This window comes from Scyliorhinus torazame, chromosome 1 (genome assembly GCF_047496885.1).
Source record: "Scyliorhinus torazame isolate Kashiwa2021f chromosome 1, sScyTor2.1, whole genome shotgun sequence".
Taxonomy (NCBI): domain Eukaryota; kingdom Metazoa; phylum Chordata; class Chondrichthyes; order Carcharhiniformes; family Scyliorhinidae; genus Scyliorhinus; species Scyliorhinus torazame.
Genome location: NC_092707.1, coordinates 356,153,930 through 356,181,522, shown reverse-complemented (window position 1 = coordinate 356,181,522; position 27,593 = coordinate 356,153,930). Strand labels below are relative to the sequence as shown.

Sequence of the window (27,593 nt, the reverse complement as noted above, 5' to 3'; positions counted from 1 at the left end):
CGAGTGGCGGAGTGCGCTGTACATCAGCCGGCGTCCCCACCCACCTCCTTGCCCAGGCGAAGTTCGGCTGCTTGTACAATGCAGCTGGAGTGTGGCCAGTGGACGGCAAAGCAGGGGCAGAGAAAACAACACAGAGAGGAATCAGGGGCACAGAAGGGGGGTGGGAAAAAAAAGTAACCGGGCCATGGAGTTTTAAATACTGACATTCAGATCGGTTGCTGCATTGTGGAAGGAAATCCAGATGTGTCAAACTCAGCAGAACTGAGCGCGGGCAGCAAATAAGCTCCCTATTTGTGCATGTTGTCAGAGAGCTTGTCCTCTTGGCACATCCAGATTAGTCGGAGGGGAAAGTCGCTGCCAGTTTTCTTGTTTTTTAAAATTTGTTTTTAAAGCCGCATCTTTTTTTTTTGGTTTGCTGGTTGGGGGGGTGGAATGCAGTTGTTTGAGAAGCACAGGGCGGGTTGAACATGTGGAAAATGGCACCTTTGGCACATCCTGGCAGAAAGGTGATTCTGAGGCAATGAAGCTGTCCGCACCATGGCCAATGGAACGGGTCCGAGGAGTATGTTAAAGTGTGTGGTAATCGGAGACGGAGCGGTAGGCAAAACTTGTTTGCTGATGAGCTACGCGAACGATGCTTTTCCAGAGGAATATGTGCCAACTGTGTTCGACCATTATGCGGGTAATTAAAAAAAAAAACATATTATTTGTATATAGTTTTTAATTTGGAGAAGTTTTATTTTTGTTGTTTTCAAATTCATCCCAGCTCATAAAGCTGAACGCGAACTCTTGGGAAAGTTTCCGTGAAGTTTCACTGTCTGGCTCGAGTCTTTTTCAATTAGACGTCTGCCTTTTGGCTGCATGTCCCATCCGCTATTAATTAAAACCATTTGCTATATTATTCTGCCAGTTACTGTAGCGTTTCCATGTGACTAGTAAAATATATATTTATTTTCTTGTTTGGACAGTTACTGTCACCGTGGGAGGTAAACAGTATCTCCTTGGACTTTATGATACTGCAGGACAGGTGAGTTGACTTTGTATTTTTTCTGGTAAATATCTTTCAAGTAAAGGGAACATGTTTAAAGTTTTTTTTAATGCATGCAGTGGGGGGAGGGCATGTTTTCAGTTTTTTTATGCATGCTGGGGGGGGGGGGGGTATGTGTTTTAGTATGGAGACGTTTAGCAGTCTCTGTAATATCTGTCTCATCACAGAATGTGAGGCATGATTTGTGGGTTTTATGTAAGCTGTGATGTTATGGTCAGTGACCCAAAGGTTGCTGGGAAAATAATGGCAAGTCCATGGTGCTTGCTGTTTCCAGTGACTTTTAATCTCCATTCCCCTATCCCCCAGCAATTTGTGGGGAGGAAGAGATAGGCCGTGAGTTGAGAGTCGCAGTTTGCCAAGCAAAACTGGAAGTCATCATTACCCTCCCCAACAGTCTCAAGAAACTGATGGATTTGTGGCATTAATATAAATTGAATTCAGCACAGAAAGTTATGGCTGGTCTTTTACATTATAAGAACACTTATGAACAAGATGGATGTTTCTGCAATTCCATTCACATTTAAAGGCCTAGAAAGGAAATAGTTGAAACTGTGGAGTCTCACCCCTGCAGCTAGCAAATTGTTTGTAGATTTTTTTTTTAGTTGTTTAATTTCTTTCTTTCCCTTTTCCTTTGTCTTTTTTTTTATCACTCCTAATCTAATCCAGCTCTCCCTTTTTCTCTTTCTAATTCAAATTTAATTTACCCTGTTATCCATCCTTTGCTTGGTTCCTTTCTCTATCCTTAAATTTCATTGGTTAAGAAGATAGACTATGGATTCCATTCATGCACCAATGCCCCATGAATGATTTGCACTTTCAGCAATTTGCAGCTCAAGTACTTTTTCGGCTGTAAGGTGAGGGGAAAAGACCCTTCAACAATCACAGTAACTATCTTTTTAAATGGAGCAGCATAAGCTGGTTTGTCAAAGATGGGCTAAGAAAGTTGGATAGTGGTGAAAACAGTACATTACAGTACATTCTACATCAGAAAACTATTGGGGTTTGATAAATATAGGTTTTAAGGTTTGTATGCATCTTGTTTATATGAGCAAAGAAACCTTGATTTATTTTATTTTGTGTGAGCCACATTGTGTTCAGGATAGGTATTGTTAAACTTGTCCTCTATTGAATTTATATTAATGGATTGGGTAGAAAAGTACAGTTTATGTGAAAACATTTAAACTGTTGTGTTTGAGAATTTATGCAAAATTGCATACTTGGGTTAAAAGTGAGTAAAGCTACACTGATAGATTGCTGGGAATGTAAATACTCAGTCAAATGTTGACCACGTGAACATTTATATAATTAAACAATACATATTTTTAAACCAAATGTGTGATATATTCCCTAGTTTTGTTCAATTTCAGCTGACAAACAGGCACATTTTGGCTGTACTGTTAATTTTTCCCATTTTGTTTGCATATAGATAATTCTGCCATTTTTTGCACTTCATTTTCAAATCACCCAATGACTAACGTAATTTTGTGCTTTTAAAAATGTACTCAAAAACGAAAATTTAGCCACCTTGAATCCAGAGAAGTCTGCATAAACGTTACCTTATAAAAGGTCTTATGGGAAAAAATGGCTATCTGGTAATCAGCTATCGTAACATTCCAATCAGACAGATATGGAATTAAATTCTCAGAGAGCGATGCTAAGTTCAGTTGTTAAACTGCTCAAGAATTCAGCTGTAGCTTTTAAACTTCTGATTATATCCATTGTTAATGGGCACAACTCTAGATAATTCGAATAAACATGGCTGTTTCAAATTAAAATGTTGCATTTTACTTAGATGGAAAGGTTAACATTGAAGTTATGCTTAGTTAAGAACTTACTTGAGTGATCAGCAGTACCTGATTAATGAAGAACCATTTTTTAGAAAAAAGTTACAAACTAAATTTGAGGGTGCATTACTTAAATTTGTGAGGTGAACTTTACTAATGCTACTCTGTGGTTTTCATTTGTGATGTGTGGACGAATGTTAGTTCTGATAGCTAGTTGCTGTGTACTGCTCAGAAGCTAAAGGCTGTTTGTGAGAGTTCTGTTTATTACTTTCTTTTCCCTCAACATCATTACAGAAGAAATTATTGGGTCTACCTTTAATCTAATTGATTTACATTGCTGAATTTTTAACTGTTTTTAATTTGCTGGCTAGGGAAGATATTTCAAATTGGGCTTCCATTCTTAGGCAAATAGGCATGTTTTATATTTAACTCATTTACATAAATGAAACAACCTGCATTTTAAAATAATACATTTTTAAGGGACGGGGGCAAAACATCAGAACAATCTAATCTTTTGGATCAGCCAAGCCAGAAATGTGACTGTAATAGGGTGACCAGATGCCCTGATTTTGGCAGGGCAGTCCCAGATTTTCATTCAGCTCCCAGTGTCCCGACAATTTCCTCAAAATGGTTTCAACCTTTCCATTTACTCTCCAGGAGCAGAACATGTTCAAATTGAATAGCTCTACTTAGGTTTGGATAGGCTCCTTAATCTACTGCTTTGCCCTGTAGTCAGCACAATTTGTCACTTTGCCCCGCAGTGTGACATTACGCTTCTGGAGAATGTGTAGAAAGCACCGCTGGGCGAGTTGGGCAGAAAGTGGGTGACAGGAAGGCGGGAGGTGCTCGTTCAAGTTGCTTACATCCGCGGGACCGTGATTTCCCCAGGGGAATCGACTTTGAAAATAAGTAAACTGAGAAGTTGCTGCACCTGAGGAGCTGGAAAGGGAAATTTGTTTGTGTTGTGAGGGAGCTCCAGTTTTGACTTTTGAAAATCTGGTCACCCGAGATTGTGGGAACCAAGGTGACAGCTGAAAATGGGCTTATTATTAAAAAATGAACATTTTTAATAAGAGTGTCCAGTCCTCCAATTGTCAAAAAGCTGATTTCAAAAAGAATTGTCAGTGAATTTTTTAAAACAAAAACTATCTGGGATCAACTAATGTTTTTATGTATATAAGTGAGTTTTTAAGTAAACTAATATTGTTGTTTTCAGAAAACTTATAAAACGTGTCTATTTGCTTAAGAATGGGAGCCCAATTTGAAGTGCCTTCCCTAAGCAACAAATTTGGTGAGCTGAATCTTGAATGAGCATAAAACTTGGGACTGGGGCCAGGGCGGGTGCGTTGGGGGGGGGGGGGGGGGGGGAAGCACACACAAACCTAAGTGTTTTGAAAGTGAATCGTGTTTAAAACTCTCTGATCTTTTGCACTGCTCTGGTTGAATCCATCCAACTAGTGGAACCATTGTGATTTCAAGTAAACCAGTGGAAATTCTACCCAGGATGTTTTGTTAAAAAACTTTCTAAGTTCTAATAGAGAAAATTGGAAATGTTGCAGCAGGAATTCATTCAAAAGAACATTTCCTGCTGAAACTGGATTCTGACCTATTAACATCTGCAGAAAGCGTGGTCTCAGATAGTATAGGTCTGGCTAATATAGTTGTGTGTGGGGTGGGGGGAGCTGTCACAATGCTTTATAATTTTATATATTAATAGCCATACCCTGGTGTTACCATCTCAACAAATGAGATGACTGGGTGCCTTCCTGTTTCTATTCCCAAAGAAGCTGTAATTGAATATTCTACTCTATCGAGAATACTTTCTATTCCTATTCACTTCAAAAATAAGATTATTGATCTCAAACCCAAGAAGTAAAATGTTTAAGTAAAGACCTCCCTGTTCACCCTTGTTTTCTTCCGTAAAATACTTTTAAAACACTGCATCACTTAAGTCTTTCCCTAGCTATCAATGTATTGACATTTTGATATTTGTTGGAATGCAACCACATACTCCCCATCTATTTTTGTGTCAGGCAGATGGTTTTGATTGACTCACCCTGCCGTGATTAAGAGTACGAGCATGAAAGCAACAGATGGTCAATGACTTTACAATTGGTAACCTAACAATTTTAAATTCATAGATTCTGCCGTAGTTTTCCCCCCCATAAAGCTAATAAAAGATTATTAAACTGATAATCACTACATTAGACAATGTTTGTATATGCCTTAATGTTTCTGTATTATGTTTCAGAGCAGCCTTATCCCAATAAATATAAGGTTTTATTTCTCAGCACTTTCCCAAGTTAAGTCTTTGAGGGAGGTTTTAAATATCTTTCTTTGAATTGTACAGCTTGTACTCAGAAAGCTTTTATTCTTGAATGTTGCCTTCATGCTAATTAACCTTTTTTACTTTTCCTAACTTTGTATGAAACCTTTATAGCAATTGCATGCAAATACCCAACATTAACTGCAGTTCTGGATGTTTTGAATTACATGACATCTATGTTACATATTTAAATATGTTTTAGTGCATTCCAGTTGTAATGGTTTCAATTGCTTGTCAAAACTTTGAAGTTATGAGTTGGGCTTCACTTTGCTCGAGCAGCTTCCGCTCTTGGATACCATTGTGTAGTGTAAATGCATTGAACAGATGCCCTTTAAGGAAAACTTATACATGATATGTCCTTCTCCCCCTCCTCCCTTTTCCCTTCACCCCTTCAGCACTAGTTAGATGCAAGAACAGAAACTGTCACGTCACATCCATGGTTTTTCCCTTGACATAAACCATTCCTCAGCCCAATCATTTCTCCAGTCCAAATAATTGATATTAAGCTAACTCTTGATTGGCTGGAACAAAGCTTGATTAAGTGGTAGTTTTGACAATATCAGTTTGTGGAAGAACTTGAGTAATCGTAAAATGAAAATGGCAAATTATACAAGTGAATTACTGCAGTTTTATATCTAAGGCTGTCAAGGGGAATAGACCATGTACAAAGTATTTTAAAGAGCATTAGTGCAGTGTTTTGACAGTGAAACAGAATTGTAGATAGTTAAGGTGTATTTATTGTACATATTTTTAATATCACTTAATATATATCTAAACAGTTGTGTTTGGGCAGACTGAGAAAACACCTTTAAGGTCTGTAGAAAATATTGCAATGATCTTTGGTTTTGTCCAGCCAAATTAATTTTTAAAAACTAATTACATAATATTTTTACTGTCTTCAGTGATCTATATTATGCAGCACAAGGGCAGTTTGATTTTTTTTTTAATAAATATTTTATTGAAAATTTTTGGTCAACCAACACAGTACATTGTGCATCCTTTACACAACATTATAACAATACAGATATTAATGACCTTTTTTATATAAACAAAAAACAACAAATAAATAAATATTAAATAACAAAAATGAAAACTAGCCCTATTTGGCAACATACCCCCCCCCCACCCCCCCCCCCCCCCCCATCCCTCCCCCCCCCCCCCCCCCCCCCCAAGTCCTGGGCTGCTGCTGCTGCCTTCTTTTTCCCCCCATCTATCTTTCCGCAAGATATTCGACGAATGGTTGCCACCGCCTGGTGAACCCTTGAGCCGATCCCCTTAGGACGAACTTAATCCGCTCTAGCTTTATAAACCCCGCCATGTCATTTATCCAGGTCTCCACCCCCGGGGGCTTGGCTTCTTTCCACATTAGCAATATCCTGCGCCGGGCTACTAGGGACGCAAAGGCCAAAACATCGGCCTCTCTCGCCTCCTGCACTCCCGGCTCTTGTGCAACCCCAAATATAGCCAACCCCCAGCTTGGTTCGACCCGGACTCCTACTACTTTTGAAAGCGCCTTTGTCACCCCCACCCAAAACCCCTGTAGTACCGGGCATGACCAAAACATATGGGTATGATTCGCTGGGCTTCTCGAGCACCTCGCACACCTATCCTCCACCCCAAAAAATTTACTGAGCCGTGTTCCAGTCATATGTGCCCTGTGTAATACCTTAAACTGAATCAGGCTTAGCCTGGCGCACGAGGACGACGAGTTTACCCTGTTTAGGGCATCTGCCCACAGCCCCTCCTCGATCTCCTCCCCTAGCTCTTCTTCCCATTTCCCTTTTAGTTTGTCCATCATAGTCTCCCCTTCGTCCCTCATTTCCCTATATATATCCGACACCTTACCTTCCCCCACCCATTTCTTTGAGATGACTCTGTCCTGCACCTCTTGTGGCGGGAGCTGCGGGAATTCCCTCACCTGTTGCCTCGCAAAAGCCCTCAATTGCATGTACCTGAATGCATTCCCTTGGGGCAACCCATATTTCTCGGTCAGCGCTCCCAGACTTGCGAACTTCCCATCCACAAATAGATCTTTCAGTTGCGTAATTCCTGCTCTTTGCCACATTCCATATCCCCCATCCATTCCCCCCGGGGCAAACCTATGGTTGTTTCTTATCGGGGACCCCCCCAATGCTCCGGTCTTTCCCCTATGTCGTCTCCACTGTCCCCAAATCTTCAGTGTAGCTACCACCACTGGGCTCGTGGTGTAGTTCCTCGGTGAGAACGGTAATGGGGCTGTCACCATAGCCTGCAGGCTGGTCCCCCTACAGGACGCCCTCTCTAATCTCTTCCACGCCGCTCCCTCCTCCTCTCCTATCCACTTACTCACCATTGAAATATTAGCGGCCCAATAATACTCACTTAGGCTCGGTAGTGCCAGCCCCCCCCTATCCCTACTACGCTGTAAGAATCCCTTCCTCACTCTCGGAGTCTTCCCGGCCCAAACAAAACCCATGATGCTCTTTTCTATCCTTTTAAAAAAAGCCTTCGTGATCACCACCGGGAGGCACTGAAACACAAAGAGGAATCTCGGGAGGACCACCATCTTAACCGCCTGCACCCTCCCTGCCATTGACAGTGCTACCATATCCCATCTCTTGAAATCTTCCTCCATCTGTTCCACCAACCGCGTTAAATTTAGCCTGTGCAATGTGCCCCAATTCTTAGCTATCTGGATCCCCAGGTAATGAAAGTCTCTTGTTACCTTCCTCAACGGTAGGTCTTCTATTTCTCTACTCTGCTCCCCTGGATGCACCACAAACAGCTCACTCTTCCCCATGTTCAATTTATACCCTGAAAAATCCCCAAACTCCCCAAGTATCCGCATTATTTCTGGCATCCCCTCCGCCGGATCCGCCACATATAGTAGCAGATCATCCGCATATGAAGATACCCGGTGTTCTTCTCCTCCCCTAAGTATTCCCCTCCATCTCTTGGAACCTCTCAGCGCTATCGCCAGGGGCTCAATCGCCAGTGCAAACAGTAATGGGGACAGAGGACATCCCTGCCTTGTCCCTCTATGGAGCCGAAAATATGCCGATCCCCGTCCATTCGTGACCACACTCGCCACTGGGGCCCTATACAACAGCTGCACCCATCTAACATACCCCTCTCCAAAACCAAATCTCCTCAACACCTCCCACAGATAATCCCATTCCACTCTATCAAATGCTTTCTCGGCATCCATCGCCACTACTATCTCCGTTTCACCCTCTGGTGGGGCCATCATCATTACCCCTAACAGCCTCCGTATATTCGTGTTCAGCTGTCTCCCCTTCACAAACCCAGTTTGGTCCTCGTGAACCACCCCCGGGACACATTCCTCTATTCTCATTGCCATTACCTTGGCCAGGACCTTGGCATCCACATTTAGGAGGGAAATTGGTCTGTAGGACCCGCATTGTAGCGGATCCTTTTCCTTCTTTAAGAGAAGCGATATCGTTGCTTCAGACATAGTCGGGGGCAGCTGTCCCCTTTCCTTTGCCTCGTTAAAGGGCCTCGTCAGTACCGGGGCGAGCAAGTCCAAATATTTTCTGTAAAATTCAACTGGGAATCCGTCCGGTCCCGGGGCCTTTCCCGTCTGCATGTTCCTAATTCCTTTCACCACTTCTTCTACCGTGATCTGTGCTCCCAGTCCCACCCTTTCCTGCTCTTCCACCTTGGGAATTTCCAGCCGATCCAAAAAATCCATTATTCTCTCCCTCCCATCTGGGGGTTGAGCTTCATACAATTTTTTATAAAATGTCTTGAACACTTCATTCACTCTCTCCGCTCCCCGCTCCATCTCTCCTTCCTCATCCCTCACTCCCCCTATTTCCCTCGCTGCTCCCCTTTTCCTCAATTGGTGTGCCAGCAATCTGCTCGCCTTCTCCCCATATTCATACTGTACACCCTGCGCCTTCCTCCATTGTGCCTCTGCAGTGCCTGTAGTCAGCAAGTCAAATTCCACATGCAGTCTTTGCCTTTCCCTGTACAGTCCCTCCTCCGGTGCTTCCGCGTATTGTCTGTCCACCCTCAAAAGTTCTTGCAGCAACTGCTCCCGTTCCTTACTCTCCTGCTTCCCTTTATATCCCCTTATTGATATCAGGGGCAGTTTGATTTTGTTATAATTCAGTAACCACCATGTGAAAAGTGGTTTAGTGAACTTAAATTGTAGCAGCCTCAATCCCATACGAAAAAGGCATAATAATGCTAAAAATGAGGTTTTGAAGTCAGCACACACAAACCGCCAGCAATTTTCAGTGGGGGAAGAGGGGCTGTTTTGTACACCTCCAAAAAATTCTATTCTTGGCTCCAGAAAATGAAACTAGCGAAAGATAGTTCGCTGGCTTACCTGATGGCACAGGCTGTGCCTCTGTATTGGCTTTGTATCTGCTCTTGGTTTTTTCCCCCTCTCTTCTTTGAGTTATGTAACTCCATTCAGCAGAGCATGCTGGATTCTCCGAATATTGTCAATACATGAAATGATTTTTTTGTAAGGGTCTTCTTGCCTTTGGATTTTTCTTCCAGTGATGGAACTCAACTCAAAGTCCCAGCTAAAAACAGCAATCCAGTATTGTGTGGGTCTGTCAGAGCGCAGAAACAAACTCCAGTGCCATGACTACTAAAACCTTTGTTCAGTCAAAATATGTAGTTTGTGCCTGCTCACCTGTGTAAGAAACAACTAATATATTGTAAGGCCTAAAAGATAGCTTTTGAAACAGAAGTGAGTCTGTACTAGTGCAATTTCCATTCTTTTATGTATTTGACTACTATCTTACTCACATATTTCATACCAGTTTCTCCGTGTATGTATCTGCATTTCTCACTCTGAAAAATGGATCTGACTAAAATGATCTGATCAGAAGAATGAATGCACAATGTTTGTAATTGTCTTACTTATCCTGCAAGATGTCCCAAATCCCTTATTTTCAGACAAGATAGAATATAATGAGAGTGGAAAGTGTTTAAAACACTTAGCACACAGGTCAGTGCATATCATAAAGGGGAAAAGTGGGCTATGGAATGTTGACCCTTCTTAGGAAGGAGCAGTACCTGAAACATTAACACAACTTTTTGTTTTAGAGGTATATGTAAATGCTCTATATTTCCAGCACTCCCTGTTTATATTTCAGATGTTCTTTAACGTTTACAATTACTTGGCTTCTTTAGGAAGATTATGACCGTCTGAGACCTTTGTCTTATCCGATGACTGATGTCTTCCTGATCTGCTTCTCGGTTGTGAATCCAGCCTCATTTCAGAACGTAAGGGAAGAGTGGGTGCCTGAACTTAAAGAATATGCACCAAATGTTCCATTCCTATTAGTTGGAACACAGGTACATCTATTTTGCAACTTAAATGAATTGTCCTGCCAATGTGTCTGCAGTTTAAAAATAGTAAATAATAGAAAACATTGCTATACTCAGATCAGTGGTTGTTTTCTATTTTTACAACCTAGACCCTGAGTTTATTACTCCAATATTGTATTGCCTTTTCTTAACAGCTCTGACTTCCCAAACAGATGTTTCTGGTTTGCTGACTGGGATAACTTGAAATCACTTGGCACAAGAGGGGATAAGGTTTGTTAAGATGTAGTGGGAAGGGCGGTTACTTTAGCCTGTGTTTCCCACATTACTAACTTACCTTGCTGAGTTGCCCTGCTGCAACTTTGCATTAATTAAACACGAAACAGCATTTGTTACAGTTGGCCTACAGCCTGGAAAATAAAATTCAACTTTGTCAGATCAAAGAGATTTTGGGGGAGAGGATGGAAGAGTAGAAATAAGTAAAGTTCAGCTCGTACACTGGGACTCTTGAGCATTATTACTGCAGGTAAAAAAAAGACCTAAACTTGATGTGATCTTCATATTATCGTTATTTTCCCCAAAACAAGAGTTTGGTGAAGAATTGAGTGCTGCAAAATACTATTAATTCACTTAATAAATGCTCCAGATTATCTTTAAATTAAGGGACTAAGACCCAATGTTGATTAATATAACAAATCTGTAAACTAATAGATGGACAATGAATCTTGCACAGTGCCGCTATCTTAGGTGTAGATATTTATTTGCTGGAGTTAACTCAAGGGAGTCTGTAACCACATCCTTAAGGGGTACCCTTCACCCCGGAAGCCAACCATGGTCCTATGGTGTGTGCTGGAGCAGCTGAGGCAGCTGTGAATGCCTCAAGATGAAGGAATCACAGCAGCTGCCTTGAAAACATGAACATATGTGCAGGAAGGCCTTGTTGTGGTCACACCACCTGGATGTTGATTAAGTGGAAACATTTCCTGTTCACAAAGATTTTTTGCTGCTAAATTAGTCACCTTATAGCTGCATACGTGCAGTCCACCACTCTCTGAACTTGTGGGAAGTCAGTTATGTCAGCAAAAACCCTCTCCATTTGCAAAGCCACGTTTGTTGCGAAGTTGATAAGATCCTCTAACCAAGCAATCTGTGATGGGGGAGATGTACCAATGGGTAGCTGATTGGTAAGTGCCATGTAGGTCTGCAGCAGATCCCTGGAAAGAACTAGCTATGTAGAAATTGAGGGCCACAGTAACCTTCAGAGTAACTAGCAGGATTTGGGGATCGGTTAAGTGTGACACCAGATCTTGTTCCACCATGGCACATATTTTCAATAATTTCTCTTGAGACTCATGACCTTCGACTGTACTGGGTCTTGGTCATGTCGAGATAGGATTTCCTGAGACAGTAGACCCTGAGCCCAAGATAGTATCTCGTCCTCCTCTTTTGCTTTGCGTTGGCTGTTTAATTCCTGGCTCAGGCGGCACGTTGTTGCTGGTGCCCCGCCTCCATGATCCATATATAGAATGGGACCATGTCCATTTGTTCCACTAATTTTTTCACTGCACACTCTTCCCCTAGCAAGCTTGGCAGTCTATCTTGCCTTGCACCTGGATGCCCGAGGAAAAGGATTACCCTCATGGGCTACGCAGATATGCCTTTCCACTTGCACAAGCCCCATTCCTTGGGGTCAGCCACAAACGCGTATCTGTGATGGAAAATTGTGGTTAAACTTTAAATCCTCTGTGTGTTGCACAAGGAGAAGACACCTTCCTGGAGGCCTTCCCAAACTTTTACAACTTGTCAATAATGTTGTGAATCACATAATGCTAAAATAAACGAGACTTTCAAGTGCCAGAGAGGAGTGCATTTTTATTCAGAAATTATGGGCTGAATTTTATGAGTCACCTGCTGGGGGAAAACAGTTGGGTAGACCTGTAAATTAGTGGGCCATGCCCACGTGACGGTTGGGAATTTAGTCCCTTAAATGGGCAATTACGTCCAATTAAGGGCCTCACCCACAGCTGATCTGATTTAATGGGTGGTGGGTGAGGCCTGTGCCCAGTGTGTAGCCTGGCGGGTGTAACTCTGCCGGCCTCTGTTGAATGGAAGGGAGTAGTGCATCATTTGTGGTTGCCTGTGCTAATCGGAGGCTCACTCTCTCTTTTCACCCCCTCACGGTTTCGCCTCCTTTGTCTATCCATTTTTGACCTGCACTACATGCTCCCACAACCGCCCCCCTCCCTCCCTTCCCCAAACGTCGGGGCCTGCCAAACCAATTCTGGCAAGATCGCAGACTTCCCAGGGTTTGGGGAGCATCCATGCTTCCTCATCCTCCCAGGTCTCTGGCATTGGGCACCCATCCTGTGTGACGCAGGGCTATTGATCTCTGCTGTGTGCTTACTTACAAAATTTGTGTGGGGTGCAGCTAGCATATAATCCAGCCCAACACTTCTACCTGCAGTACTTGATGGTGACAATTATTCACAGGAATGTGAAGTGTTTGTGTTGAGTCAGAAAATATCAGATTCAATCCACAAGTTGAGAAACACAGATGTCTATTTATCACGGTGAATCTTTTTCACATAGAAGGTGCTAGTGAATATTTTCATGTCAAAATATTGTCTCTAATTTGGCCAAATCAAAAATAAACATTAACACATCTTAGTAATGAAGGCCTGTGGGAGTTTCATTGATACATATTCTGCTTGGGTAATTTCTGTGTTAAATTACTAATGACAATTAAAATTCAATCCATCACATGTTCATAGAAGGGCCTAAGATTTTTTTTTGTAGAAATACAATCCTGTTTCATTTTTCCTCACAAGTTTTATCATTCCAATTCTCCTACCTCCACTTTATAATTCTCTGATTCATTTACTTTTGGGATTTTTCCCTTGTTTGGGGATGTGTGAGAAATTATGGAATGGGGGTGGAAGAGTTGAATACATTAATTAATTAAACTTTCTATAAAGTAGTGTTTTGATGTTTAAACTGATTCTCTTTTTAAATGTATTTTATTACAAACATGTATCAAAGCAGGTTACAGCAAATAAACACCCGGGAAACATATTTCCCAACAATCAACTTTACAATCTGTACAGATTTTTCCCCTTTTTCACCCTCCACACCCCCCCGCGACGAACAACTCCTCAAACACGGTCACAAACATCCCCCACCTTTTCTCAAACTCCCCTGCTGATCCCCTTAACTCATACTTTATCTTCTCTAACCGCAGGAAGTCGTACAGGTCACCCAACCATGCCGCTACCCCTGGTGGTGATGCCAACGGCCACTCCAGCAAATTCCGCTGCTGTGCAATCAGAGAGGCGAAGGCCACGACATCAGCCTTCCTCCTCTCCATGAGTGCTGGCTTCTCTGAAACCCCAAATATCACCACCAAAGAGTCCGGGTCCACCTCCTCCTCCAGAAACTTGGCTAGGTCCGCAAACACTCCCGCCCAGAATCTTTCCAAATTTTCGCAACTCCAAAACATGTGCGCATGATTCGCTGGTCCCCACCCACACCTCTCACTCATCTGCTACCCCCTGAAAGAGCCCACTCATTCTCGCCCAAGTCATATGCACCCTGTGCACCACCTTAAACTGTATCAGGCTCATCCTTCCACAAGAGGAGGTCCCGTTTACCCTTCGCAGTGCCTCACTCCATACTACCCAATTGATCTTCACTTCCCATTTTGTTTGATCTTCACCACCCGCTCACCTCCCTGCTCCCCCAGCCACTTGTAAATATCCCCAATTCTTCCCTCCCCTTCCACATCTGGAAGCAGCAGTCCCTCCAGCAGGGTGTATCCTGGCCACCAAGGAAACCCCCTCCAGACCTTTCGCGCAAAGTCCCTAACCTGCAGATACCTGAACTCACTCCCCCTCAGCAGCTCTACCCTCTCCCTTAGCTCCTCCAGACTGGCGAACCTTTCCTCCAAATACAAATCCCTCACCTTGACCAGCCCTACTTCTCTTCACCTCCTGTATACACTATCCATCCCCCCTGGCTCAAACCCATGATTGTTTAAACTGATTCTAAGAGTACAATACCGTTGCCTAGTCAATTAGACCAATGCATCATAATTAACTTCCTCTTAATACAGTTTGTGCATACACATTTGAGATTTTGACTAATTGGACTTTGGACACTCAAAGGCAACACATTTTTAAAAAAAAATGTCTCTTCAAATTTTCCAACAACATTTTTAACAAACCCCCCCCCCATTACAAAAAGAAAGAAACACAAACACAAGTCAAGAATTATACAAAACTTTTACATTGGGTTTCCCCATATTCAGTAACCCCCCCATATGGCATTCAAAGGTACCCGTAGGGAAGCCCCCCCCCACCCACCCGAATTCCCCCCCCCCCCCCGAAAGAAACCCCCCCCCCCCACCCTTGGGTTGCTGCTGCTGCTGACCTCCTCCTAACGCTCCGTGAGATAGTCTAGGAACGGTTGCCACCGCCTGAAGAACCCCTGCACAGACCCTCGTAAGGCAAACTTTATCCTCTCCAGCTTAATGAACCCTGCCATGTCATTTATCCAGCTTCCACACAGGGGGGCTTCGCGTCCTTCCATAATAGCAAGATCCTCCGCCGGACTACCAGGGAGGCAAAGGCCAGGATACCGGCCTCTTTCGCCTCCTGCACTCCCGGCTCGTCCGTTACCCCAAATAGTGCCAACCCCCAACTCGGCTTGACCTGGACTTTCACCACCTTGGACATAGTCCTCGCGAAGCCCCTCCAAATCCCATCCAGTGCCGGGCACGACCTGAACATGTGGACGTGATTCGCCGGGCTTCCCGAGAACCTCCCACATCTATCCTCCACCCCAAAGAACCTACTCAACCTCACCCCTGTCATATGCGCTCTGTGAATAACTTTGAATTGTATTAGGCTGAGCCTGGCGCAAGAGGAGGACGAATTAATCCTACTCAGGGCATCAGCCCACAGACCCTCATCTATCTCCTCCCCAAGCTCCTCCTCCCACTTGCCCTTTAACTCCTCTACCGAGGCCTCCTCCTCTTCTTCGAGCTCCTGGTAGATCGCCAAAACCCTGCCTTCTCCAACCTGTCCTGAGTCCCCTGTGCCGGGAGCAGCGGGAATTCCCTCACCTGCCGCCTCACAAACGCTCTCACTTGCATATACCTGAAAGCATTTCCCGGGGATAACCCAAACTTCTCCTCCAGTGCCCCCAGGTTCGCAAACGTCCCATCTATAAACAGGTCCCCTATTCTTCTAACCCCTGCCCGATGCCAGCTCCGAAATCCCCCATCCATCCTTCCCGGGACGAACCGATGGTTCTCCCGAATCGGGGACCAAACCGAGGCTCCCACCTCGCCCCTGTGTCGTCTCCACTGCCCCCAGATCTTCAACGTCGCCGCCACCACCGGACCCGTGGTGTACCTTGTCGGCGAGAGTGGCAGCGGTGCCGTCGCCAGCGCCCTCAGGCTCTTGCCCACACAGGATGCCATCTCCAACCTCTTCCACGCCGCCCTCTCCCTCCATTACCCACTTACGAATCATCGCCACATTGGCAGCCCAATAATAGTCGCACAAATTCTGCAGAGCCAGCCCTCCCCGTCCCTACTACGCTCCAGAAACACCCTCTTTACCCTCGGGGTCTTATTTGCCCACACGAAACCCGTGATACTCCTACCTACCCGTTTGAAAAAGGCCTTGGGAATCATAATGGGAAGGCACTGGAACACAAAGAGAAACCTCGGGAGGACCATCATTTTAACCGACTGCACCCTGCCCGCTAGCGAGAGTGGCAGCACATCCCATCTTTTGAAATCCTCCTCCATCTGCTCCACCAACCGCGTCAAATTGAGTTTGTGCAGGGTCCCCCAACTCCCAGCCACCTGGATCCCTAAGTACCGAAAGCTCCTTTCCGCCCTCTTCAACGGCAGGTCGTTTATCCCCTTTCCCTGGTCCCATGGATGCACCACAAAGAGCTCACTTTTCCCTACATTGAGCTTATACCCCGAGAAGTCCCCAAACTCCCTTAGGATCCGCATGACCTCCGCCATCCCCTCCACTGGATCTGCCACATACAGCAACAGGTCGTCCGCATACAGCGACACCCGATGTTCCTCTCCCCCTCGGACCAGTCCCCTCCATTTCCTGGACTCCCTTAGTGCCATGGCCAGAGGCTCAATTTCCAATGCAAACAGCAAGGGGGACAGGGGGCACCCCTGCCTCGTCCCTCGGTACAGCCGAAAGTACTCCGACCTCCGCCGATTCGTAGCCACACTCGCCACCGGGGCTCTATATAGCAATCTGACCCAGCTGATGAATCCCTCCCCGAACCCAAACCTCCGCAATACTTCCCAAAGATACTCCCACTCCACCCGGTCGAAGGCCTTCTCCGCGTCCATAGCTGCCACTACCTCTGCTTCTCCCTCCACCGAGGGCATCATAATCACATTGAGGAGCCTCCGCACATTAGTGTTTAGCTGCCTGCCCTTTACAAATCCCGTCTGGTCCTCATGAATCACGCCCGGGACACAGTCCTCAATTCTCGTGGCCAGCACTTTTGCCAGCAACTTAGCATCCACATTGAGGAGCGAGATCGGTCTATACGACCCACACTGCAGTGGGTCCTTGTCCCGCTTCAGGATCAGAGTGATCAGCGCCCCGGAATTGTCACGGGCAAGGTCCCCCCCTCCCTTGCCTTATTGAAAGTCCTCACTAGCAACGGGCCTAGCAGTTCCACATATTTCCTGTAAAACCCCTGGTCCAATCCATATAATGTCGGGGGGACCTTGCTGTCACCTTCCCACACTGGAAGCTGTCGAACAATTGCCATTGGGGCTCCTCTAGAGAGCCCAAAAGTCCGTTCCCGGCGGGAGCTGCCGAACGTGCGACCTACCTAGGCATAGCCGCAACCAGAAATGAGGCAACGCATTTTGCCTATACATCCACAGGAATTCACTTTTCAAAGAGCATTGCTGTGCCCCCAAGTACAAATTAATGATTGTTTCTTGTTTATCGCTTGTTCTCATCATTTTCCAAAAGAATAAGATACATGCTCTTATGGGAAAACTGACTTAAAATGTTTAATTCCAAAGGATGCTTAAGAGTTAAGGCAATTTTCAATGTTAAGCACCCCAATATATACTTTAAAAATTCTTCCTAGCCTTCTGAGTGAGTTGCAGCCTCCTCCATTCTAAAGAAAATTGTCACCTTATGTTTCCAACATGTTGTAGCACTGGTTGGTTGTTATCTATGACAGCCGCATCAGTTCTGTGGCCTCATAAGGTGAGTGAAGAATGTGGAATTTTAGATATATTGAATTATAAACATTTGGAAATTTAAGGGTGAAAAGCATGGGCTGGAGTGAGTCTGACTGCAGTAGTCATGTTTTTAGAATAATCTTGTTTTGCAACACCAGAAAGCTTTTAGGAGCCAGAGGTGAAATTGACCATCGTAAAAGCCTGGGCTAATGTACGATTGTTTGACTAGGGGGAGTTGATGTGTTTTGGAGCTAATTTGTTTTCAGCTTGAGGAGCTGGGTGGAGCGAAGGTATTCAGACATTTTGAGAAAGTTTTTGAGTTTTGATCTGGCTAAGATTTTAGGCTACAAGTAAAGTCTTTTGCTCTCAGTGTTGGATAGTAAACAAATAAGATCAATTGTATTTAAAGCCATGCAGACTTATATAAGGACAAGGAAGAAGCTAAAACAAGCCAGTTGAAACAGCCTTTTTATAGATATTCAGCAGAGTCTGCAGAGGTTCTAACAGGAGCGAAATATGTTCTGGAAAGCATGTAATTTGTAGGATAGATTGGGAGCTGTATGTTTTTCCTTTCTTGTTTAATTGGGAATAGAGAAAGTAATTAAGGGTATTATATTTACTGTATTGCATAGTATTGTTTAAGGGGTAATTACTTTTTAAAATAAATTTGAGTATCCAATTCTTTTTTTTTTCCCAATTAAGGGGCAATTTAGCGTGGCCAATCGATCTACCCTGCACATTTTTGGGGTAATTGTTTTTTAAAATAAATTTGAGTACCCAATTCTTTTTTTTTCCAATTAAGGGGCAATTTAACGTGGCCAATCCACCTACCCTGCACATCTTTGGGTTGTGGGGGTGAGACCCACGCAAACACGGGGAGAATGTGCAAACTCCACACGGACAGTGACCCAGGGCCGGGATCGAACCTGGGTCCTCAGAGCTATGAAGCAGCAGTGCTGCTCCATTTAATGGGTAATTGTAAACTATTTTCGAGTATGATGTTAACAATATTGCGTTAATATAAAGTTTTAGTGTTAAAAATACCAAATCCCCATTTTCTTGGTGCAATCACTCCTGAGTGAAGTGTTCTTTCTGCACGTCTTACAAGATAAACTAAAATATTAGGGTTTTAGTCCAGTATCCTAGTCACTGTTGGGTCTGGGTCTGATCTGGGATCGTAATAGGTGCGACACGAATGGGTGTTCTGTTACAATCTGTGCACTATGATCTTACTGGGAGAAATACTTGTTCACTGTATTTTAATATTCAAAACCGCACTATGACATTTACATGATTAAGGGGTAAGTATAAAGGAAATATGTGTGTGGATTTATGCACACAGTATATTTTAAAATCTAAAAATTCTGATAGCAGTTCATGTTAAATTCTATTATCCTGCCGTTGAAAATTTTACACTTCTGTCAGGATCAAAATAACACCAGCTCCTCCGTCCTGCCATGTGGATTGAACCCCAAGAAATATCTGGGAACCAGTAACATGACCCGATCAATAATGTGATGAAACATAAAGTATGGTGACAGGAGAGCAAGATGGTGAACCTTGATCATGGTAATGGAATAAAATTGCTTAGCTGGCATCGCCTGACTGTGGGAGCTGTCAGTCAATACTTCAAAAATTCAAATATCAACAAATTAGAGAACATCCTGCTATTTAAAAGACTGGTATATATTTAAGGATGTAATAAAATGTAACCAGTTTCAGATTGGATTGTAATTGAGTATTGTACGTGTTCATGCATAAAGAGGTTGATTTCCTGTTGCTGGTACACAACTTTAAAATTCAAATGAGCTCTAATTTTTCTTTACTGATGCAAATTTGTTGCACGCTTCAGTAGCGTCCATTCACTATGATCTGCTTTGCTGATTAATGTACTCTGATTTGAGTCGCTGAATGTCTCTTCTGAAAACGCAACTGAGAAATTACCATACAGTCAATGAGAGGTCATTAATATTCCATGTCACTAAATGTTTGGGCATTACCTATTGCCTTGTTTTAATGTTTCCATTTGGTTTTTGGGGGAAAAAAAACAAGAACCTTTATGTCAGTTCCAAACTCTGACATGAACTTTTCGTATCAGCAACTTAAATTTTTTACGATCAGCTTTCCACAGATGGGCATTCTGCAACCATGTGTGCTTTGCTTATATCTGCAAACCAACCTCCTCTACATATAGAAAAGTCCTCAACATTTTAATCCAGTTTCATAAATGCCTTCCTTTCATCAGATGTGGGCTGTAGACTTTCTGGGTATTGTTCACGTGTCCGGTTTCCAAAAATATGAGGACTTTAAAAATACTTAGGAGTTTAAAAACGATTCCCTTGATTTTTCGGATTATGTTGAATAGCTCACTTGAGCCTCTTAAAAATGATCTTAATCTCTATTAGAATGTAGAGTAATGGATAGTTGGAAGTGATCACAAGGCAGACATCTGACCGAAGGGTTCATGTCATTTGCATGCTTGGCTTAGAATGCTGCTGAAACATGAGATTAGATTATAACCTTGAAATCACTTGTTAGCATCTTCAGAGCGTCTAGCACTCATGTTTTTATCTTCAGTCTGATGTGTTTTTTTTCCAATGAAGTCTGTCTGTACATGGAGAACCAGATGTCTACGTGCCCTCTGTCCTTGACCATTTTCACATGACAATAAATGATTGTGACATTATTACTGAGGTTTGGAGGGAAATACCAAGCAATTTTTCCAAGTTCATATTGTGAATTTTAATTTTGCTATGCTTCATGCTGATTGTGTTTTGGCAAATACTGCATTAATAGATTACTTGTGGCATTTCATTTGTTTCCTCTTCCGCATAACTCAGGGGAGTTTCATCTATTCTAAGTGGAGGCATGTTTGGTTGTGAGTCAAAAGATTGCGAGTACAGCATGCACTTTAGAAATTGGGAACCAGATTTCATACTCTGGTCCCTACAGCCACGTCACTATCTCCACAAGAATTAGATTTTTTATTTCAATCAGCTAATTTGTATCTTCAATAGGGAACATGCTTGTGTCATTTTGGAAAGCAGGTTGCAGAGGTTCCCTCAAATTTGCATTTATTGTTTCATTCAAAACGATTTTGGACCTATTTCAATGAGCTATTGTTTCTCAAACAGGGGAGGCAGTGGTGTAGTGTTAGTGTCACTGGACTAGTAACCCAGAGACTCCAAGCAAGATCTGGGAACCTGGGTTCAAATCCCACCCACCATGGCAGATGGTGAAATTTGAATTCAATTTTAAAAAAATGGAATTAAAAGTAATTTCTCAATTGTCGTATAAAAACCCACCTGGTTCATTAATAATAATCGATTGTTGTCACAAGTAGGCTTCAATGAAGTTACTGTGAAAAGCCCGTAGGCGCCTGTTCGGGGAGGCCGGTACGGGAATTGAACCCGCGTTGCTGGTCTTGTTCTGCATCACAAGCCAGCTGTTTAGCCCACTGTGCTAAACCAGCGATAGTGACGTGGTTGTAGGGACCAGAGTATGAAATCTGGTTCCCAATTTCTAAAGTGCATGCTGTACTCGCAATCATTGACTCACAAACAAACATGCCTCCACTTAGAATAGATGAAACTCCCCTGAGTTATGCTGAAGGGGAAACAAATTAAATGTCCTTCATTAATGTCCTTCAGGAAAGGAAATCTGCCATCCTTTCCTGGTCTGGCCCGCACAACAATGCGGTTGATTCTCAAATGCCCTTTGAAATGGAGGGCGGTTAGGGAAGGGCAATGAATACAGGCCCAGCCAGCGATGCATGCCTACATCCCATAATTGTAGGGCGAGTCTACAGAATCCCAGTAATGTGATTGTAGAACCAAACCATAAAATTCCTACAGTGCAAAAGGAGGCCATTCAGCCCATCGAGTCTGCCCCGACCCTCTGAAAGAAGGTCCACTACCTCAGTCCACTGCCCCGCCCAGTTCCCATAACCCCACCTAACCTGCACATCTTTGGTCTGTGGGAGGAAACCAGAGAACCCACGTGGTCACAGGGAGAGAGTACAAACTCCATACAGTCATCCAAGGCCGGAATTGAACCCGGGACCCTGGCACTGTGAGGCAGCAGTGCTAACCCGTGCTACCATCTTCCATTTGTGTGAATGAAACCAACATGATGCAACTGCGTTATCAGAAATTGTTTTTGTCCTTTTTCTGCTCATAATTATGATTAACAGATGTCACTCAATTGACTCTTAATTGTTGGATTGTCTAATGCAACACTTCAACCATGATGCTTGAAATGCAGAATAGACATTTACAGAATCTCATGGAACACCTACAGTGCAGAAGGAGGCCATTCGGCCCATCGAGTCTGCACCGACTCTTCAAAAGACCACCCTACCTAGACCCACTTTCTCCCCCCCTCTATCATTCCTGCAACCCCACCCCCATCCTAAGGGGCAATTTAGCATGTCCAATCCACTCAACCTGCTCATCGTTGGACGGTGGGGGGAAACTGGAGCACCCGGAGGACACTCCACATAGTCACCGGATGTCGGAATTGAACCGGGGTCCCTAACCAGTGAGGCAAAAAAGTGTCTGGATTATCTTGTGCGATGCTTATAACACCCACTCTCAGGCAGAGACCAGAAAGCAGCACTACCATGATCCAGAGTTCTATTCATAGAAAAGTTCAAAGGTGAATTGAAAGAACAAATAAAAGCGAAGAAAGTGTCTGAGCAGTGACTGGCAATTAACATAAAAATGGATCCAAAGGTCTTCTATCAGCATACAAATAGTAAAACGGTGGCAAGAGGAGGAATGGGGCTAATGAGGGAGCAATAAAGGGATTTAAGCAGGAGACTGAGGTATTAAAAGACTCTAAGGAGGATGCTGCTACCCTGGCCATGGTGAAAGAGGAGGTAGTTCAGTCACTGGAAGGGTTTGAAATTGACATGGAAGTGATATTGGATAGACTGTCTGTATTTGATAAGGCACCAGAACTTGATGAGATACACCAAGGATACTGAAAGAAGTAAGAAGGGATATTGCTAGGAGTTTTCAGTCTACCTTAAACTCAGGGTGGAGCCAAAGGACTGGAGAATTTCAAATGTTACACCCTTGTTACTAAAAGGGTGCAAAGATAGGCTGAACAATTACAGGGCAATAAGTTTAATCGCGATGGTGGGAACCTTTTAGAAGTGATTATTTAGGGCGAAATTAATAGCCACTTGGCAAATGCCGGTTAATTAAGGAAAGTTTGTGAGCAAAGTTAGAGCTCATGGAATAAAAGGACAGCAGCAACTTGGAGACAAACTGACTGAGTGACAGGAAACACAGAGCAGTGTTTAATGGTTCTTTCTTGGATTGGAGAAGGTTTATCGTGATGTTCCCCATGCCCTCCTGATATATACTTATGACCTAGACCTTGGTGTACAGGGCACAATTTAAAAATTTGCGGATGATGCAAAATTGTATTGTGGACCATGAGGAGGAAAATGTATAACTTCAATAGGCCATAGAAAGGTTCATGCAATGCGTGGATAACTGACAAATGAAACTGAATGCAGAGTAGTGTGAAGTAATTTATTTTGGTAGGAAGAACGGAGAAAGACAATGTAAAGGGTACAATTCAAATGGGAATGCAGGATCAGAGGGTATATATGTGCATAAATTATTGAAGGTGGCAGGGTATGTTGAGAAGTTGTTTAATAAAACATCTGGTTTTTATCAATAACAGCATAAGTAAAAAGAAAGTTAAACCTATATGAAACACTGGTTTGACCTCAACTGTAGTAATCTGTCCAGTTCTAGGCAGTACACTTTAAGAAGGGTGTAAATGCATGAGAGAGGGTGCAGAAAAGTTTGACGAGAATGGTCACAGGGACGAGAAACTTCAGTTTTGTAGAAAGATTGGAGAAGTTAGGACTGTTGTCCTCAGAGGAGGTTGAGAGGCGATTTAATAGAGGTATTGAAAAACCGTTCCCATCAGTGGAAGGATCGAGAACTAGAGGGCACACAATTAGGGTAATTGCTCAAAGAAACAACAGTGACACGAGGAAAAACATTCGTGCAACGATTGGTTAGGATCTGAAGTGCACTGCGCTAGAGTGTGGTGGGAGCAGGGTCAATTGAGACTTTCAAAAGGTAACTGGATCAGTATGTGAAAGGAAAGATTTGAAGGGCTGTGGGGAAAAGGAAGGGGTCAGCACAGACATGATCGGCCAAACGGCCTGCTACTGTGCTGCATCCATTCTATGGTCAGTATTTTCCATCCCCACCTGCAACAGGCAATGGAAAATTTGGAGAGGCAAGTCCGTTGACTGGAGGCGAGACTGGAAAATTTAGCCTTGAATCTAAACGTGTCTTAATAGGCTGTAGAGAAATGCATTTTGGGATAATGTACCATAATGGAATATACTGGATTATAGTATTTTTGTACAAATGCCTTCCATTAGTTTTGTTGCACACGGGGCAATATTTGTGTCCAGGAACTGAATGTTTTCCTCTGATAGATTAAAATAACTTTCATCATGCTGCATACCAATAATTGTAATACTACAAAGCTAAAATTCAATATAATTTTCTTTTTTTCAACCCATCGCAATAGTGATATGGGGAAAGAGAAGAATTCAGGAAGATAGGTACTCTGGTCTACATGGTAGCACAGTGATTAGCACAGTTGCTTCATAACTCTAGGGTTCCAGGTTTGATTCCCAGCTTGGGTCACTGTCTGTGCGGAGTCTGCACGTTCTCACCGTGTCTGCGTGGGTTTCCTCCGGGTGGTCCGGTTCCTCCCACAATCCAAATATGTGCAGGTTAGGTGGATTGGCAATGCTAAATTGCCCTTTGTGTCCAGAAAGGTTGGCTGGGGTTTCTGGATGTCGGGGATAGGGTAGAGGTGTGGACTTGGGTGGGGTGTTCTTTCCAGGAGCTGGTGCAGACTCGATGGGCCGAATGGCCTCCTTTTGCACTGTAAATTCTATAAAATCTATGAACTCTTGTTAAGCCAAAATGCCAGTTCCACCTAACTGGGCTGCTCCCATTAAGATTTGGTGCCAAATTATCCTGTACTTCTAATTCTGTGTTCTGGCTACTAAAATTGATTTTAATGCAACTCGGGTAATGTTGGATTCACATCCAAGGGCCATGAATGAAGCGGAGCATTAGAAACCATTGCACCAATCACACTTCAGAGAGAGCTTCAAAATATTGTTTCTCGAAAAAAGCTGTTGTTTGAAATATCTGGTGCGGGAAGGGGGGGGGGGGGGGAGCAAAGCTTTCATATTTGTCCGAAATTCATATTCTGTGTGGATTGTTTTTCAGATTGACCTTCGTGATGACCCAAGAACTTTAACTAGATTAAATACCTTGAAGGAAAAGCCTGTGACTACAGAGCAAGGGGAGAAGTTGGCAAAGGGGGTACAGTGTTTCACTTATCTGGTATTAAACAGCGCGTTTCTTTCTGGACTGTAAAAGCTTATCAGTGGAGCACATTTAAACTTGCTCAGTTCTGAAAGATCAAACTGTTATCTGGTCTAGAGCCCTGGCTTTTCCCTCCATACAGAGCAGTTTTACCTCTTGATGTTGGACGAGCCTTTACCATAATTGTATCTCTGTGTAATATTTGAATTTTATTTGATTAAAATAAACCCTCCAATTTTCATCTAACCACACGAAGGTTCAAAGCCTGGTGGATGGCTTATTAATGAGGGTGTGGGGGCTGAGAAAAAAGCTCTCCTCATTACTTATTTATCATTACAGTGGCTATTTATACTACCATGTCTGCCTCACAAACGTAAAACTGCTGTTTATTAACGCAAATAAGTCATCCAGACCACTGAGCAACAGGTGCCCAAGTAACTGAAGGAGCAAGTACAATTGCAACAGAACCAAATGGACCAAGTTTATGAGAAAATTCAAGGTTTGGCCTTGGTTACAGAGTGAAGCAAGAATCCTTTCCAGTTTAAATCTTCATTATGTACTCATTTGACCCAATAGCTATGGGCTTAAGTCACGGGGGAACGGTTGACACATGCTTTTCCTCATCTTCTCCCACTTTCCTAGGCTCAGTTTGCTTTCCTCTTGGGGTTTTCTTACCAATATAGGCTCTAACTCAACTGAAGGAGGGCATGACTGCATTGGCCTTTTACTGAATGGCTTATCGACTGGCACAATCAGCCCAAGGAAGAAAAAGCATCGGCTATAGCCAGGATTAGCTGTTGGGGTATTTGCCACAAAAACAAAATAACTGGTTTGCGAATTCTCTGTGGAGTTCGGTTTTTGGCTGCTCGCTTTGCCCATCTAGCCAAACTTCATACCCCACAGTTCGACAATTAATGTTCTACGTTCACAGAGAATAGCCTCTTGGGGAAAGTTACTGGAGAATAAATCAGTGCCTTTCGAAAATGCAGAAAGAAGGCAAGAATGATAGGGAAAATGCAGTGGTTTTGATTAAATTATACAGAACCAGGTTTTACATTTAGGTATTTTCTTTTCTAATTTGACAAATGAAGTAACTTTACACTTTATTACTGCACATTTTGTTTTGCGATTGCAACAGATTTTACAAAACATAACTCTGCCCCTTTTGTCCCTCTTGACAGATTGGAGCATATTGCTACGTGGAGTGCTCAGCTTTAACACAGAAAGGACTGAAGACTGTTTTTGATGAAGCCATAATAGCTATTCTAACTCCAAAGAAAAATGTTTTGAAAAAAAGACTTGGATCAAGATGTATAAACTGCTGTATGATCACATGAGAGTGAGGATACAGGAAAAAAAGCGGATCCAGCCCACTGTGAAAAAAACCCTCCAGCAACTATAAAATAGAGCTTGTATTACATATAATGAGTGTGCATTGCAGCTAAAGATGAAAGCAATCTAGATTCATCATCAACCACACAAGTTTTGTACTGGAAAAAAAATAGTAAATTGATGTCATATGGAGGAATTTATTTCCCTGGAAAGTACAATGTTAAGATTCTCAGGGGTTGTTTCACTTGCAAAAGCTACAATTTTTTTCCTTGTTTTTATTTAGGAAGCAAATCATTTGAGGCATGCAGCAAAAAAACCTCTATTCTGTTCTGGAACACAAGTGTTCGCGAAAAGTAAACATTTTTATTCTGCAAAATATAGCCTTGGAGAAATGCCAAATACCCACATGTGGTTCTGCACAGTTCAGAATGGAGTTGGTTTAACCAAACATATGACAGCATTCCCAACAACTGCTGAAATCATCTGCATTTGTACGTGAGATGTTTCTTGTGCCAGTATATCCATAATGGTCCGATGACAAGGCTGATAGTGAATCCAAGCGTTGCTCCAAGTGTACAGGAAATTGGCCACACCTGTGAAAAGTAACAACTATAATGATGGGTTGCACATGAAGAACCTCTTAAGCACAGATTTTAAAGCAACCAAAACTTGTTTTTTTGTTTGGTCTAACGTGGCTCTAATCAAAAGCTTAAAAGTCAAATCTGTACAGCATAGCGTCAGATTTGTTCCTTATTACTGTACTTTTGTGCAGATGGGGAACAGTTAAAATAACCTTTTGTAGTTTCATTGTCACCATTACAGCCATTTATACATGCACTGTTTCTGAAACATGACAGTTTTCTGTAGGTTTCACCTACTTTAGCAAGTGTTATTTAAAGAATGTTAAACACTAACTTATATACCACACTTGTATTAATCAAGGTCTTTCTTGAAGTTAAAATAAATATATAGGAAACATCCTCTTGTACAGAAATGTGAAACACGGCGAAATTCCTCAAGCTATATCTAAAATAAAGTTTGATTCCTTCCCCCACAGCCTCCCCTTTGAGTGCCCAGAAGCTGAATACCGAGGGTTCAACTTTGTAATGTTGTTTGATACCAAAATAAATTTTATTATTTCAGTGTATAGTGGCGTAGAGTCTTTTACCCTGCTCAGGCCTTGAAGGAACGT

The 27,593-nt window shown here is 43.0% G+C and overlaps 2 protein-coding genes across 4 annotated transcripts in view; one reads left to right on the top strand and one right to left on the bottom strand.

Annotated features, from left to right (window-relative positions):
* On the top strand, window positions 1–27,548 carry rhoq (ras homolog family member Q). Of its 2 annotated transcripts, none has more exons than XM_072510651.1 (5): window positions 1–682; window positions 969–1,027; window positions 10,310–10,474; window positions 24,971–25,087; window positions 26,251–27,548. In XM_072510651.1, exons 1-5 carry the CDS (start codon window positions 538–540, stop codon window positions 26,404–26,406), a joined length of 642 nt encoding a protein of 213 aa, XP_072366752.1. In that variant the 5' UTR covers window positions 1–537; the 3' UTR covers window positions 26,407–27,548. The 2 variants fall into 2 exon arrangements, with proteins under 2 accessions (XP_072366752.1, XP_072366758.1); XM_072510657.1 differs by having other exon boundaries at window positions 8–682; window positions 24,971–25,066.
* Window positions 26,579–27,593, bottom strand: part of pigf (phosphatidylinositol glycan anchor biosynthesis, class F) — a 130,548-nt gene continuing 129,533 nt past the window's right edge. For both annotated transcript variants that reach the window (XM_072510636.1, XM_072510625.1), the window contains one exon: window positions 26,579–26,994. In XM_072510636.1, the coding sequence (XP_072366737.1) occupies window positions 26,841–26,994 (154 nt within the window). In that variant the 3' untranslated portion in view covers window positions 26,579–26,840. The remainder of the gene's footprint in view (window positions 26,995–27,593) is intronic.

Bases quoted from the DNA above. Each gene is read 5' to 3' on its own strand.
- rhoq (XM_072510651.1), top strand. From the start codon at position 538: ATGGCCAATGGAACGGGTCCGAGGAGTATGTTAAAGTGTGTGGTAATC. The intron at 10,475-24,970 runs GTACATCTATTT...ATTGTTTTTCAG, and splicing joins TCCTATTAGTTGGAACACAG to ATTGACCTTCGTGATGACCC. The intron at 25,088-26,250 runs GTATTAAACAGC...CCCTCTTGACAG, and splicing joins TACAGTGTTTCACTTATCTG to ATTGGAGCATATTGCTACGT.